At 39.7% G+C, this 17,666-nt stretch overlaps 1 protein-coding gene across 1 annotated transcript; it reads left to right on the top strand.

Annotated features, from left to right (window-relative positions):
- Window positions 1-11,081: 11,081 nt before the first annotated feature.
- On the top strand, window positions 11,082-13,784 carry LOC116208697 (ankyrin repeat domain-containing protein 13C-like). The gene is made up of 2 exons (XM_031542244.1): window positions 11,082-12,491; window positions 13,082-13,784. The coding sequence occupies exons 1-2, from the start codon at window positions 11,082-11,084 to the stop codon at window positions 13,433-13,435; spliced, it is 1,764 nt and encodes a 587-aa protein (XP_031398104.1). The 3' UTR covers window positions 13,436-13,784.
- Window positions 13,785-17,666: the final 3,882 nt, after the last annotated feature.

The raw sequence follows: 17,666 nt of genomic DNA, 5'->3' as shown, positions 1-17,666 counted from the left end.
TCCTGAACCTCAGGACCCCAAAGATCATGATCCACGAAGGCCACCACCTGCAATGCAAGGAATGCAAAATTGGAAACATTTAAAAGTACTAGCGGTGGGCCATTTCTGGATAAAATTAAATAACCATATCATCTACGATACAAAAACCTCGGACACTCTTACGCTAGTAAGAGCAATATCTATCATTGGTCAATCTCACTGCCTATATTATCACTGTGTAATGTGATTTCAGATATAGATTTTACATCCACAATCAATAGGATATCTATTGAGAATAAACTGAGCATATCCGCGTGTCGTTATTATGTAATGATCTTAGGCTTAGGCCAGGCCCAATTGGAGGGAAGAAAGCGCCGTTGCTCTTCTCCTTCCGGAAGGCCTCTGATATGGGCCCTAGAATATGGACCCACCGAGACCAGTAATGTTTGGGCCTCAGTGATATATGGGCCCAAGGCCCAAAGCCCATGACAGCAGCCCAAAAGGAGGACCCATTCAACGTCTCAAAGGACACGAACCCCCAACGGAAAAGAGACCATCAATATAAATGGAATGGGGGGCAAGGCCAACAGGGGGAGACAAGTCTAACTAGACCCCGTAATTCTTACACAGATCATTGGCCCCATCTAAGGCCATTACAAGCAAAGACCTTCCACCGGAGGCAATTACAAGCAAAGACATCCCATCGGAGGCAATTATAGCGAAGACCTTCCATCGGAGGCAATTATAATAAAGAACTCCATTGGTGGCAATTACAAGTAAAGACATCTCGTTGAGAGTAATTACAACAGAGATCTCTCATCAGTGAAAATTATAATAAAGACCTCCCATCTGTGGCAATTACGACAAAGATGTCCCATCGAACGCATTTTCGTTACTCCTATCTCAACTTAATCTTTTAAAGAATTTCATGAAATTAAGACTAGTAATGAAGATTACATGATACAAAGACCTTCCAAAGAGGCATTCTGCATACATTCAAGCATGTTAACTAGCTTTCACGAAATAAAAGACCACCCAAGATAGCAACATATAAATTACTTAAGAAATCTAAATAATACAAGACCTCCCACGGAGGAGGCTTAATTAGTTGACTGTGATTAAGGCCCCGCGGGGAATTTTTATTTGACACTAGTACTAGAAACTCGAACAATATAAGACCTTCCGCGGAGCCACTAAATAAATTAAAAAACAAAATAAAAAAATAACAATAACATAAAACGCTCCATGAAGGTGATTGGAAAATTTAAACGAGCTCGAGAAGCTCGAATAATGTAAGATTTCCTAATGGTAATATTCGTGAAGATAAACGACGCACGAAAAGAATAAGACGTCCCAATGGGGCGCATTTCTAAGCGAGTATGATCTCATCAAGGCTCACTGTTCAAGCAAAAAGTGAAGTGGGCGAAACATTTTCATTAAAAATAAAATCATTTCCTCACAAAAGATTGCCAAGTGACATAGAGAGCAAATGGACACAAAATTCAACGAACAGCGATACAATCCGGCACTTTCTGTGAAAGCGCGGGCGTGGGGGCAAATGATATGGGCCCTAGAGTATGGACCTACCGAGGCCCATAATGTTTGGGCCTCGGTGATATATGGGCCCAAGGCCCAAAGCCCAAAGCCCATGACAGCATCCCAAAAAGAGGACCCATTCAACCTCCCAAGGGACGCGAACCCCCAGCGGAAAACAGATGATCAATATAAATGGAACGGGGGGCAAGGCCAACAGAGGGAGACAAATGTTCCATACATCATCCTCTCCGTTGAATTAAATATTCCATAGTTAATCAGCGGCTTTGAATATTTTTTTTTTGGGCGTTCGGGGGCTTGAAGAAGTAGTGAAATCGAAGGTGAAGTTACAAAAATGAAAAACGAATTTGTGGAATTCAGTTTCTTTTTCTTCTTTTTTTTTTATGTCGTGATTAACTTTTCACCTACAATTTTAATTTTTATAGTTAACTTTTCACCTACAATGTTTGTAAAAGAAGATCTCAAAAATAAGTTTCAAAGGTAATATAGGAGATATAAGATAATAGTCGATAAACAAATTGGTGCAATTCAGTTTGTTTTGTTAAAAGTGATCGAGTGCTTTTCCTCTCGAAATAATTTGCACAAAACATCCAAACTAATCAATCCTGTGACTCGAATTTACTTTAAAAAACAAAGGCAACAACATAAAAAAGAGAAAAAGAAGTTAGCTTGCGCCAAAGGGCTCGTATTTATATAATTGAAAAAGCATTAATTGCACCGGGAGTCCAAAAGGTTTTATGTATATTTTAAGTTAGTCCAAAATATTTTTTGGTAACTTGTTAATACATTAAGTTTCAAAATCGTTTCGATATATTACATTCCGTCATTTGTGTTTGACGCCGTTTTTACTCCAAACTTTTTAAAATTGCAAAATGACCCAAAGTTTATAATTTTTCAAAATGTACCCCACATTCTCTCTCTCTTCTTTCTTGACTTTCTCTCTCTTCTGCAAGTTCTCTCTCGACTTAAAACTACATTTAAAAAAATGCGATTCATTAATATTATTAAATTTAAAAAATTGATGAAATTCCATTGGAGAATATTAGTGTTCGGATTTCATTAAGTCAGGGCCACCTCAACTCGGCTTTCTAATAGATTTTCAGGCCCCTGCAGTGCACGATTTTTATACCCAAAAGTTATAATAAACAAATGAGTTTACATTTACAGAATAATTAAGAGATTGAATTCAATAATAGTTTGTTAGTATGAATTTTATAGTTATATATATAGCATACAACATTTGCTTTGTGTTACATAACATACAAATAATTAAGAGAGAGATCATTAGATAATTTTAATAAATCGAATAAAACTCTAATAAGATGGAATCAAAGTTGAATCTAAAATTACATTTATGTTAAAGACTACTAAAACAACTAGGAAATACCACAGAGTTAAAAATGGAAAGGCAATACTGACCCATTTATGCGCTAGAGAGCCCAACCCAACTTATACAACCAAGTACATGTATAATGACACATTTATATATTATTGTAAAGGGGATCGATGGTTCCGAGAGCTAACCTCTGATTACTGTTGGCAACGGGAGGGGTAGCGGAAGGCATCAGTTGATTGTTCTCCATTGCCGTTCTTTCCTCCTTGCTTGAGCTTCTACTGGTGTATTACATATATATACTCTTTGCCTTGTAAGATATGGGAAAGAAAAAGACATGAATGGTTTGTCCAAGGATGGTTTAACGGTGTCCAAGAACGGTGTGATCAAGAACAAACACGAACCATCCAACACCTATATGGTAGAAAAGAAAAGGATACAAACGGTTCAATAACAAAGTCAAAAAGAATTTATAATATATTATCTAGTGGCATTGGGTTCATGCCTTTGCAAGAATTTTTGGAGGTCGGGCGGCGCACGATCTAACGGAGCATAATGATTCCGTGTATACCATAGGACGATATGGAGGATAAAAAAGAAGAAGAAGATATATAAGGTTTGGGCAATAACAAAGATAAAAGGAAAATATAATATGTCATGATGACTTTGGGTTCAAGACGATCGAAAATATGGTGGTGTACAAAGTAGTACATTGATCCTATATTTTACCATAAGAAGATATAGAAAAGAAAAAAGATATAAATGAGTAATTAAAAGAGGAAAATTCTAAGAGGAAATTGGAAGACAAAGATAAAAATGAAAAATAATATATATATATATATGTTAAGGGAAGGGTCAAGAGTTCAAACAGAAAATTAAAACATACAGAAATGGGATATGAAAGTCTCAATGATATTACCTAACATGAGATGACCGAGTCCATTAGAAATCGAATCAAGATAATGTACTCCAAGTGAAAAAGAGGAAGTTTTTCATGCAACCCAATCCGCACAGCTGTTATCCCCCGGTATGTGTGAATAACTTGAAATTCCTAGCTTCTAGCAATGAGTTCTGTGATTTCAGCAGAATAGGTCGAGCATTTGGAGTTACAGCCCCCGAACCCAAAATAAGCAGGCAAACAGTAGACGAATCGACTTCAATAATAAGATTCCAACATCCTATCGACCACGCAAGCTGAATAATTGAAAGAACATATAAAAAAAATGTTTATATGAATAATTGTATAGAATTTTACCAATCTACCCTTATTTATTATGGCATAGACAAGTTTATATAATATATAGATTTATCATATTTCATTTTATAAAACCCATCCCTTTCCATTCCGTTCCACCGTTCAAAGGGGCCTTAGACTCAAGAGACTTCTAAATTCCTTTAAGAAGAATAGTGAGAGTCTTTTGAATGATATAATCGGTTGAGGCTGCGATTAACAGTGCGGTAGTAACTGGAAGAGCCTGGTCTACTATTTATTATGGCTGTTAAATATTAGTATCGTAATTTACTGGGCTTTGGCACGGAGTTCACCCGAAAAAAAAAAAAAAGTTATTAGTGCGATAGTTTAGCAAAAAAACATTTTAGACATGGTACATCGAAACTATATTTTCATCTGCTGGTGTTGGTTAGATTTCTCGGATCGTATCTTTACTAATTCTAACTCAATATTAATTTGTGGATTATGATATGACTGGAAATTAATATATAGGTTGTTCTGAATACTGATGAAATTTGTACTCGAGGTCAGGATGTTACGCTGGGATTCAATGAGGGACGAACTTTCAAGGTAATTTGAAACTAGAAGCAGGGTATACCTCCATGTTTTGCTAAAATATAACTGAATGCAAGACAGTATTGACAGGTAATATGTGCAGATTAAAGTGGGATATATTATTAGTCAAGTTTTTTTGCCAGAGAGACTGAGGTGAAATTTTTAGTTGTTCGATTGAAGAGAGTGAAGATTGGGAGCAAAAGTTTCAGAATTTGGTTTGGCAAAGCTCAGCATTGGTTACTGCCGACCCTAAGGTTGTCTGAACAAAGATCGGGAAAGATTATTTAGTTTGGGAAGAATGGAAAAATTGACTGTCGTGGAAGCAGCGTAAACTCAAGAAGAAAGAAACTATATCGGACTTCGATTAGCTGGGGCTAATTGGACTTTAAGATATACCTGGTGATGCGCACTGAAAAGAAACTATACTGAAAATATGAAATTAAGGAAATTTCATGGTATGTAGGTATTCTACTAGTCATTAGCCATGTTAGATGGATTTTACCTTTAAGAGGATTATTATCATCCACGGATAGGCATCTAGGAAGGTATTATCCATAAATAGTTAAACGTTGCCCTCCATTCCAAATCGCAATATCTACAACTTTGTGTATTATCTGTACATAGGTACTGAATGTCTGCTCGGTATACTCGTGAGTAGGAGAAGTGAAATGAAATGGGTTCTGAAACCGCTGGAACATACGACCCACGTACGCCAACGAGAGTGTTTCTGCGGTTGGCAATGTCGAACATCTTTTGGCACCAGTTCAAGTGGTATCATGAAGAGTAGGATATTCCGTATATTAGTGATCTGATATGACAATGTCGAACCTCTCTTTTGCCACCCGACAGTATAGTTGGAATTCTCCTACCCCTAGTGGACCACAAAGTGAGCATTTTGGAGTCTGGTTTTTTACTTCACTCAGGAAACATTCCACCTCAACCCAAGACCACGGCTCCACCGTTGGTGTCAGTAACCAAGTACTGGGTCTCGCACTATAAAGTTTCACTGGACCTATAAGTAATTAGACTCATCTCTAACCCAAAAGATCGAGCTAGTATGTTGTGAAATTCAATTTCTTATAAACCCGTATATTTCTCTTTAATTTTTCCATACGGAATGATCTCTCTCAACAAGGACCTCTAAGTGACTTGGATCCAACCACCTTTGCTGTTGACCCAATTGCGGGAAGTGGGAGGATGTTAGCTCTCTATGATCTTTTTACTGTTCAGCCATGAACAAAAGCCCAGTGGGTGATCAGTGAAGCGCATTCTCTATTCATAACGTGCGTCTTGTTCACCTCCTCTTCCTTCTTTTTCTTTCCCTTAGCACACATCGCATTTGCTAGGAGCTCTATTAGCTTTGACGGGTTGCGGGTCATGGATGGTTATGGAAGAGCAGATTTTGTAGGGTTATTATATATATATACAGTTCAAATCATCCATAACCCGGCAAACCAGGCGCCCCCCAAATGAAAATTGCATTATATTGATCAAGCTCATGCTTCATTCCTCGATCGCAATTTTGGAAAGGTATGAGCAAGGAACATATCTGTGCTTCATTGGTGTGACTGAGCTGCATATTGAGGTAATTAATTATAATGGCAGATACCTAGGCAGTGTCTGGAGTGCAACAATGATCTTATCCGCCGCAAATAACAATGGAAAATCCTGTGACTCGAGCGTCTGTAGTATACTGCACCCCTTGGATAGACATGCATGGGATATAGGAATCTGGAAGGACTGATGGGGGAAAAGGTCTCCTAAGAAGGAAGACCAATCATGATAATGAGGTGTGGCCGTTAAAAAACGATATCGAAAATATAGCGGAAGCGGAATAAATGATAAATTAAAATTTCATTCGATCATACATATAGGATCGACATCCGAAATCTTATTTCGAATGTGTTGTATCACTTTGCTACGATAAAATAATGCTAACTTGACAATCTCATTAGGATTTATCGAAAGTTACCTCGTTCGTAAAATCCCTGTAAGACTGCCAAGTAATCACCTTCTTGAATAATCGCCTGAAGTCGCCCTAGTGTTCGGTCTCTAACTCGTCCACACAAACGCGTCTTTGCCAAGGGATTGTTTACCTCGACGCGAGCTAGTCTCCACGGGTTGCCCACGTGATCAGACTATGCTCTCGAGCAAAGGTGGAATGGGCGGTGAACTCCACATGCAACGGGTGGCCAAGGGAAGAGCTAATTTCTTCCGATTAGCCTTGTATTTTAGGTGGCACGAGGCTGCTCTTTTCAGCCGTGAAGCCCCCCTTCTGTATTCTTCCCTTCGTGGGCGTAATCTCTAATTAACAGATTACATAACACACACATACATATATGTGTGTATATATATATGTTTATGTAAATTACTAATTAGCCCCTATGATTATTTAGCAATTATAATTAATTTACAGTTAACTACAATTCGCAAATAAGTCCAATAACTTGAGTAGTTTCTAAAATCTCAAGTGAATTATCTGATAACCCAGATTAGTCCCAAAAGAGAAAATCCGCAATGCACTTACTAATATTTATAGATGTTCCATATATATAGAGTAAATTTCCATTTAAGGACATTATTATATTGAATATAATAATTCCTTAAACAAGTTCACCTCAATGTTAGATTTGACTTCGGAGTGTGTTAGCACCCCTGCAACTACATTGCAAGTCTAATTCGATAATTGATAACTAATTAATTGCCTTAATTAAAATCAATTAGTTCTTGGCTCAAACACATTCTATTGTGTGTGGCTAACTAGGTTCATCGCTAAGTGACAATGAGAGTATAATGTCAACCACCTTAACATTATCAGAAACTCCTTTCCATAACCAAAAGTACAATTTTCAAAATGTCCTTGGCTCTTAAAGATCATGAGTGGCGTCTAACAGCATATTATAATAATTCAAATAGTGACGAATGTGCAATTAAGACATTCTAAAAAACTTGTGACCATATATACCTTGCACTTGAGTCCATTCATTGTAGATCCCGATCTAGCTAGAGTCAATTGTTAATATCAAACCCTATAACCGATCATATGAAACCGTTGAGCTTCTATTCATAGATCAATAGAACTAAAACTAAAAACTCTTTTCTATTCCTAATCAAGAATAGAACTCTAACTCATAGGATCTTTTCTTGTTTACTCAGGTCAATGAATCCTATCTCGATTGGATACCTACCTCCATACACAACTAACTAGGATCATCGTCTACCGGATGCCTATGCTTAGCACAAGTATATAAGCAGGAGAAAATCCTAATTACCTATATACGAAATAACCGTGGTATCTCAGGTCTAAAAGACTATATGTACTAATACGGTCCATATAATATTCATTGACAACAGTAAAGTACCACGTGAATATTATATGTTCGTCATAATTTGATTTACGTATCTCTTTAAGTGTCCACATGTCTTTGTCAATATCAGATATCGAATAGAATGAAACTTACTGCTCTATATTTATTAGTATCTCTATACTAATTATGAATATGATAGAGGTGACGGTCTATCCAGAATTGATAGTGCGTAGCTAAGATTTATACGACCGCGAACAGTTTAAAGAAACCTGCACCAAAATACTCCGTCACTCATATTCTCAACTCTTTGAGAATGAAACATTTGTCAAATATCTTATGGACTTACTCTATTAAACATAAATGATTTATGAATGATACAATAAATATCATTGACATAAATAGGAATTATCCAAATACATATATTGGCTCTAGGACATATAATTAGCACTGGTATCAGAGATCTGTGAGTCTAGAAGAAGACAGGGAAGGAGCAAGGGATTGAAGAGTATAGGAAATCTCATGATGAAAACTGAGCTCAAAGGTTCACAGCTTTAGATGAAAATCGCAAAACCGACCTATATGACTACTGTGTCGACAAGATATATCAAGAGAGATGCATACCCCTTAGGCATAAGTGCTGAGGTTTTCAAGTCAGCGACGGAATGAAGAGCTCGGGGGACAAAATTGGACGGCCTAAATGAATTCTACAACGAATACCAAATGAAGTAAATGGAATTTCATCCAAAATCGATATGGGACTTACCGTGTCAAGCATGCATGATATGATCAATCATGGGAGCCTACATATATATTTGCAGGGCCCAACACAGATTAAGGCCAAGTTATCGGGCCGCATACTCGAGCACATACAATTACTTAAAAAGCAAATCGAAAACAAGCCGTTAAGCTGTAAAGAGCTCCCATTCCACATTGTATCTTTGTTTTGTCATGTTTTAATAAAGCTCCAAAAGGGATCAGACATAGGGACGTGAGTAAAGTAATAGTTTGGAAGTTAGATATTAAATAAAGACAATATAAAGATAGACATTGGGAGTATAGCACACAGTATTCATCAATTCAATTCAATTCAATCCAATCCGATCCAATCAATTTTTTTTATTTAATAATTTATTTTCCCTCATAGGAAGAGATATGGTTTTTGGATTTGGTCTGGTTTGAGCCCAGACAGGCTCCCCTGTTGTTGGGCCTCTCCATTTGATCGCACGACAAAAAGCTAATGATTATTAGAATGACGACGACGCCGCCGCCGACCACTCCGTCTTCCCTCCCGAGATGTAATCATCACCCTCATCTCGTCGACCACCGTTACCAACACCATTGGATCAATCCAAATTCTATCGTTCCGATCTCGGAAGATCCCTCGGTTCCTCTAATTCGTCACATTGGGGGCCGGTCCCGTCCCTTGGTAATGATTTTGGCGATCCTGAGAAATCAATTGACTTTCCGGGAAATATTCTTTTGGATGGATACTCTTCTTGTTCGCTTGTATACGTTTGTTAACAATTCGGTCCCTAAAATATTCATAGGCCAACAATTTATTAAAATAGTCTGACCACAGACGGACGCGACAAAAACCTGATGGGAATGTAGACGTGAACAGATGCTTTTAGTAAAGGCCGGTTTGTTTTTTAATTTAAAATCACAAAAATTTTAATTTTAATTTTAACTTAACACATTACACAAAAAATATATATTTTTAAATAAAAAATTTTAACTTTAACTTTAACTCAAAACACTACACAATAAAAACACACGTTTCCTAAGTCAAATTTATAATCACATCTCATTTGTCATTTTTCACAATCAAAATCAAAATTAATTTAATTTTGAAACCAAACGCGCCGTAACTATTTTAAAAATAAATCGATGTTGTTTGAATTAATTCTAGAAATTAATAAAAAAAGAAAACTAAAAAAGAAGAAGAAGAGGGGATTAGGAAACAAAGGGAGGAGCCCCTACTCGAGCTCCCCTCTTTGGAAAGGGGAGGGAGAAGCCTCCAGCCACCTCGCCGGTGGAGGAGTGCCCATCCAAGCTAGCCCCCTTTGTTCATTCTCTCTTATTTTTTAAAATTTTCTATTTTAAATTTCGGAATTACTCAAAATGGCGTCGTTTTAATTTATAATTTATTTATTGACTTTGTTGTCCCTCATGTGCTCCCATGTAAGATTTCTGCCGCGCCAATTAACAGTCGGACTATTTTGATAGATGGAAGTGAAATTCAGGAACTACTTTGATGGCAAAAATGTTATGAGGACTAAATCATTGGCTAATGAATCGTTGAAGGTCTAAATTGGTAGTAAACTCTTTACATTTTAAAACAATTCTGCAGAATTAAAAGGGAATGACTAATGATTATTCCAAAAATGCTTAATGATACTACTCACGACAGCAGCAATAATGTTTCACATTCCCTTTATACATTACTGAGTCATTCGTCAGACACAAGCAAAGAGAGAAATCAGAACGTGCATCTGCAAATCTAATAATTCATCCCCTGAACCAACGGGACCATACTATACCTTTATCCACACCCAAACCCTAAACAAAAAATCGGAAAATAAAATAGGAAGGAGACTTGGTGCTGTAATACAAGTCATCGATTTGGAACTATGAGGATCATTGCAGTGGAACTCCCGTATCTCTTAATTTAATGTTAAGTATTCTTGTATAAAGTCTCGATCCTCGTACCATCGATAAAAATATATTAATGAAATAATAAATGCATATATCTATTTATTTATAGTACAGTAATGGAGCGTACGGAAGTAATTGTTGGTTTGTTTCATTTATTTATAACCGATCAATGAATTCCATATATTTCAAAATTAATAAATAAAAGCCAAGGAAAAGAAAAAAAGAAAATTCAAAGGTCGCCGACGAAGACGAAGAAGAAGAAGCAGTCAAAAGAAGAAAATACAGAAAACGTTCTTTCTCCCTCCATAAAAGACGAGCCATTTACAAAAGGACAAAAATACCCCTCCGTCCCGTTTCCCCCATAACATTCCGATCTCCTTCTCTTCCCCTCCAATCAGAAGCCGCAGAAAGAATCAGACGAAAGAAAGAAGGAACGGATTAGAGTTGACCCCCGACGACGGTTTCGATGGCCAAGTCACCGGCGAGGCCGTCGACGACGGCGCTGTCGTCGTTGCCTTCAATTAAGCCGAAGGATTACGCCCATAGCCCCGTCCACTACGCGGTCGCTGTGGGCGACCACAACACCCTCTCCAGGCTCGTCTCCACGCTGCCTCGCCTCTGCGACGTGTCCCAGATCCAGACGGAAGCCGACTCCCTCGCCCAAGAGCAGCTCGCCGAGCAGATCTCCTCCGCCGTCGACCGCCGCGACGTCCCCTTCCGCGAGACCCCGCTCCACCTCGCCGTCCGCCTCAACGATCCCGCAGCCGCCCGCACCCTCGCAGAAGCCGGCGCCGATGTGTCCCTTCATAACTCCGCCGGGTGGAACCCGCTCCAGGAGGCCATGTGTAGGCGCTACTCCGAGGTCGCTCGCATACTCGTGCGGCACCACCACGGGTCCGCCTGGAAGAAGTGGCGCCGCCGCCTCCCGAGGCTTATCGCTGTCCTCCGCCGCATGCGGGACTTCTACATGGAGATCTCGTTCCATTTCGAGAGCTCCGTCATCCCGTTCTTGAGCAAAATCGCCCCCTCCGACACGTACAAGATCTGGAAGCGCGATGGCAACCTCCGGGCGGACACTTCCCTCGCCGGCTTCGACGGCATGAAGATCAAGCGCGCCGATCAGAGCTTCCTCTTCCTCGGCGAGGGAGATGCTAGCAAGGACATCCCCATCGGTTCCCTCCTGGTCCTCAACCGCGATAGTCGCAAAGTCTACAACGTATTCGAGAATGCCGGAGCCCCGATGAGCGATTCGGAGGCCGCGAGATACTCTTTGGAGACGAGCTTCCACCGGCCGGGAATGGACGTCACGAGAGCGGAGCTCGTTGGGCGGACCAACTGGAGGCGACACGACAAGACAGAGCACGTCGGGGAGTGGAAGGCCAGGGTTTACGATATTCACAATGTGGTGTTTAGCATGAAGTCCCGAGAGGTTGTGAGTCCGGAGAGCGACGTTGCGGGCAGCGAGCAGGTGCTGCCGCTGGAGCTCGATGAAGACGAGGACGGATTCCTCGTGGCAGAGAACCCCAGCTTCGGGCTCCCTCCTCCGGATGCGCGGAGGCACAGCAGCTTCGTTCGCGAAGAAAGCAGACACAGCAATGCCCACATGAGCGCGGGGAGAAAGAGCGTGGACATACCCTTCAGTGCGGCCCCCCCTCGGCCCAGGAGTAATCGGGGCTTGACAACGCCGATGCCGCAGACGAAGGAAACGGAGGTGGTGAGGAACCTGCGGCCTTCCGTCTGGCTAACGGAGCAGTTCCCATTGAAGACGGAGGAGCTGCTGCCGCTGCTCGATATCCTGGCCAACAAAGTGAAGGCCGTGCGGCGGATGCGGGAGATGCTCACCACAAAGTTCCCGCCGGGGACTTTTCCGGTGAAGGTAAGTAACGGATTTGCCCTTTATTCTTTATTTTTAATTTTTAATTAATTTTAATTAATAAATGAATTTCTTTATTTATTTATTGGCCCATTTTCGGAATGACTTGAGAACCGAGACAAAGGCTGGGTGTGGAAGCTTTAATGGGGCCCACATCTCGTCGGAGATGTGACGTGGAAAGGAACGATCCTTGTCCTTCCCGTGGGACCCAAGTCAACGACCGCTTGCTCCTCGCGGGTCCCATTGCCATCTGACTAACCAACCAATAGGAACTTCCTTTCCCTATGGCCTGGCCCCACTTGGCTGCTGAGCTGGCAAAATACCGAGATATTTTACAGCAGTCCCTTCTGATTCTCATTTGAATCAAAGATCGATAGTTTCGGGATCAATTAGGATCTATGCTTTGATTTATCGAACCTCAAAACGGGAACATGCTGTCTCCGATGGCAAGCTCTGTCTCAGAGACCTGTGAAGGGAAATTGAATGCTAAATTGCTAACACAACTTGGGTTGGTTGGCGGCCCGCTGCATTGAATCTTTCACCAGACTCTCCGTGACAAATTTGTTGATCGGATTAATGTTCTCCTGTTGCAGGTAGCAATTCCAGTGGTCCCGACTGTTCGAGTAGTGATAACCTTCACGAAGTTCATGGACCTGCAGCCGATTGAACAGTTCTACACCCCGTTCTCAAGTCCCATACATTTCCTCAGTGGAGGGAGAGGAGCTGAGGAAGAGGAGGATTTTCCGTCGTCACGCCCTCCATCATCATCGTCTTCATATTCGGCAATGCCCTCATGGGCTAAAAAGACGAGCAAGGAGCAGCAGAAGTTGTCTTCTGTTGTGAATCAGTGCGATACCTTTGCCATTCCTGATGGGTACACTTTCACACCCATCGATGAGAAGTTGCGTAAGATGAAGAAGTCGAAATCCGTGAGGAAGTCCAAGTAGTTGAAGTACATCGGAAACAGAAGTAGAATCCAAAGGAAGAGGAAATCTCTCCATTATAGCCGCCCGGGTTTTTCTGTGCCCGAACGCCGGCTGAGGAAACAGAAGTAGGGCGGAATAGGGGAGGAGTGTGTTTTTGTTTTGTCAATAGATCAATCTAGGTTTCTCGCACACAGGCATGCGAAGATGTAGATATTGCATTGATTTGTATTTTTGATTTTTTTCTTTTTTAGTGTGGCCGACCCTTCTCAAGTGGTAGGCGGATTCGGTGCCCTTTTGAACTTGCAGCAGCAGTTCACACCATTAAATTAAATGACTAACCGTGGTTCAATGAAGAGCAGATCTTGTTGCATTTTTTGGCTTCATTTTCACTCTTGCCGAAATGGAAATGATGTTACGTTTGTAGCACAAATTTCATCGAGAAACTCTCGATATCCATTTCTCGAGCAGAGCCCTTTATGGACGCAGGAAAACTTTCGTCGCTTTCAACAATCCTACAACCTTTGATGACTTTGCTAGGCATCCCACGAAATATATGTTCAACTCCTCCAGCAGGTGCCGATATAAGAACATTTTCTTCCTGCTTCGGATACCCGAGCATACTGGTTCTCAACCAAAACACGAATCTCAGGGTCTCTGTATCAATTTGAATAAAGAACTTTAGTAAGTTACGTAAGTTTATTGAAGTTGTTTTCCTTAAGCTTATGCGAGTAGGAAGCCCAATCAATCATGCCCCCCTGGCATGCTGTGCTCGTCCGACATGCAAGGTCCGAAAAAGTAGCCTATCCGATAAATTAATGCGGATGCTTTGAAGGAAATGTCACAGATTGCAGAAGATCGAGAAATACGAATACTGGGTCAGTTTAGATCAGATCAATTTGCTCCTTGTCTATCTTCGCTCTACAATGAAAACAGAGGAATACAGATAATACTAGTCTTGAGAATATTTTGGTTCTCCTCAATTCACGGAACATGGACGACTCTAATGCCATTTTTGGCTTTTAACCAAGTCGGTAGCTTGGCACCACTTGATCAGCACATTATTTTGACATAACCTATTGGATAGCTTTGTAATGGATACAAGTTTCTCATCGACAAACGCCCCTTCATTTTCCATGAACTGGTACCAAATCACTCACGTGTTGTGGGCACCGTGATTCGAAGGGGTACGACAATAACTAAACAGGGTAAACATCCGGTGAAATGGAAGTGAACTGATGTTGGAGTATTCTGCAGATGGAAACATGATATTGCAGTTAAATTTTTGCTTATTTGGTGATGAGGATAATGCTCGACGGAGAGCCAACTTGGCCACAGCAGGACCAGCCTAGCTATGAAACTTGTCAGGAACGGATTCGCAGCGAGTGCTCATCTCTAGAATGGAGTTTTGGATGGTCTTGCGATGGGACTACTCATCGGCAGATTCTGATGTTTTGCACTGCTTGCACTCTACCTCACCTAATTCCCTATACAGATTTTCTTTCCTTTTTTGCAGCAAAGTAAGTGCATTCTTTAAATCAACCTGAATCATCATAGTCTGATACATACCGAGATGTTAAAAACACCAGAAACATCCTTAAGGAAAGGCTTAAGAAATTAGGAACATGACTACATATAGTGAGTGGTTCCAATTGACGCATAGCAATATGACATGGTTAGGCTTGATTGATCACCACAAAACGGGAACACAGAATCCCACATTCATCAGTTAATGGATTTAACAGCAGATTAGAGGATGATCCCCTTTCCCATATCCAATCCATCAATAGTAGAGCATCAATATCAACATGAATCTTACCATTTCCCAGATCCAGAGCTAATTCTAGTCCTTTGTCTAAAAGCACAGAGTCCCACTGTTTGTGATTCCTGTATTCTTTCTTTGGATAAAGGTGATTTTTGTGTCTTCTCATTTTTCTTCCATTCTTATTATATTTGTGACCTTGGATACGGGATTCTTTTTTCTTCTTTTTTTTTTTTTTCTAAGCTTTATATTGTTTGTTTTATTTATTTGATAAATCACTTTTTTTTTTGGTAGAGATAAATTACTTCTTTAATTAGAGTTCATATATGTATAATTAGAATTAAATTAAGCTCATATTTTTCCATATTTTATTAGTTACAATTAAGATTAATTAATTGACTAGTTAATCACTCATCGTTTTTTCTTTAGATTTGTTAAGTTCATTTTCTTTTAGAATTCTATAATAAACACACACACAGAGTACATATAAAACTATATAGAAGAAAGGCTAATGATTAAAACCTGATATGCACTTTCGTAGAATTATATTTATATTCCATCTATATATTTTACATATCAGATGCAATTATTTACATCCAATTGTATTATCAGGGGAATTAACATGATTTATTAAACACAACAGCTCAAAGATTTTCGAAATAAAAATCTTATTTTGAAGAATTTGAAAAAAAAAATCTTAATTTTCGAACTAACACCCCCAAGAATTTGAACTTCGCAATCAAATGCTCTCTCAGTGTCTAGTTCCTCAATAAGGCAAAATGCCCTAGAAGATGTAACCAGAGAGACTCCATTTTCCATATGTCGTTACCTTCTACATTAATTGAGTAAATGTTTTCGTTTTTTCTTTTTTTTTTTTGTGGGCTTGTCCATAAAATCCTGATGCAATAATTTATGTAGTGAGCTTGGCAATTTGTTCATTGATAACTGCTGTTATTGAGTTGTCAAACAGCATGAGACACGTTGGACCACAAGACACACAATACAACCTAAGATATAGCATGTGAACAAGTTTGGAGTAGGTCACTTGTTTAAAATTTTTCGGAGCAGGTAACTCAGAATCTAGCGATAATTCGCTTTTGTCACATCCCTAACCTGATTTAATGGATCATTCCCTATTATCCGCATAACATACTCGAAGCATAAATATTTTGCTCAGAAGTAATGATAAAGTATTATCATGTACTTTGAATATATAGGACAATTATTTAGGCTACAGTTAATGATGTACCTTTTTCAATGTCAATTATCGAATTCTTTTTAAGAATCGGGGAAGTCTGGGTATCATAGACATCTCCATTTTCCAAGTCAAAATATTTTGTCCAGCCAATCTTTCCGCATCCTTTTCAAAATGCAATTTTCTATTTTTTTAATGTGATTCTCCTTAATGGATGTAGAAGTTTTTTATAGAACTTAATCGATGTTGAAGTTAACGGTGACAAAATTTAACGAATTCGTTCATGCTATATAAACATGAGAACTTTTAGAGCCATGAGACAATTACTTTTACATATTTTTTTCCATTTCAAGAAAATTGTAACAGAATGAAGAGTTATTATTTCGGATTGACGAACTTTTATCTAGAGAAAATGGTTACTTTCACATAGCATGACCTAAGACGGCAAGTATCATCATGACCTATAACCATAAGCTAAACCTCATATTTTCATTCACCCCCAAAAAAAAAAAAACCTCATATTTTCGATTAAAGGAAAGAGAGATTATTGTCTAATTGAATTTTTTTTCCCTAATTAAGAATTGAGGGATTCCCAACCTAGCTTAGGTTGCTTCACAACAAGGAAACCAATTATGAGTTGTCAAAAATGCCCCCTTTACATATATTCCCTTACATGATGAGAGATAGACCATCCTCTCTCTGTCTCTCTCTCTCTCTTCCCCTATTAGGTAAGCTCTCAATATCTCTCTCACCAGGAGCAAAAATTGCTTCTTTCATGGAAGTTTCAGTTCATGTTGGTGCTTACGAATTAGGGTCATTGAGAAAAATCAATCTTTTATCCTCTTTGTTTTGTTGGCTGCGTCAGATCTTTAGTTTGGCAGCAGGAGAAGGGAGGTGAGGTCTGCTGCTGAGCTTCCATGGCAACTGAGACACCGAGCTGGGCAGATCAATGGGGGGAAGGAGGGATAGGGGCGATGCAAGAAGACGAAGGAGAGAAGGCTAAGAAAGAAGGGGACAAGGCCAAGAAGGAGTCCAAGGCTGGAGCTGCCCTGAAGAAGATCAAGGCTGGCACTTCCAGTGGGTTCAAGTGGATCAAGAACCAGTGCCAGCGGAAGAGCTCCTCTAAGTGATGGATCCGGTCCCATTACCGAATGTATTTCTTCGCAAAGTAGATTAAGCGATTCGTTTGTCGGGTTAAAATATGATACCCGGTTGATTCTGTCCTGCATTTGTTGTAAAATCATTCTTATTCAGTGGCATGTAGCTCAGCCTTTTCTTGTCTGGCAAAGAGGGTTTTT

Source organism: Punica granatum, chromosome 5 (genome assembly GCF_007655135.1).
Source record: "Punica granatum isolate Tunisia-2019 chromosome 5, ASM765513v2, whole genome shotgun sequence".
Classification (NCBI taxonomy): domain Eukaryota; kingdom Viridiplantae; phylum Streptophyta; class Magnoliopsida; order Myrtales; family Lythraceae; genus Punica; species Punica granatum.
Note: the sequence above shows the minus strand (reverse complement) of the source record. Positions and strands in the feature narration are given on the sequence as shown.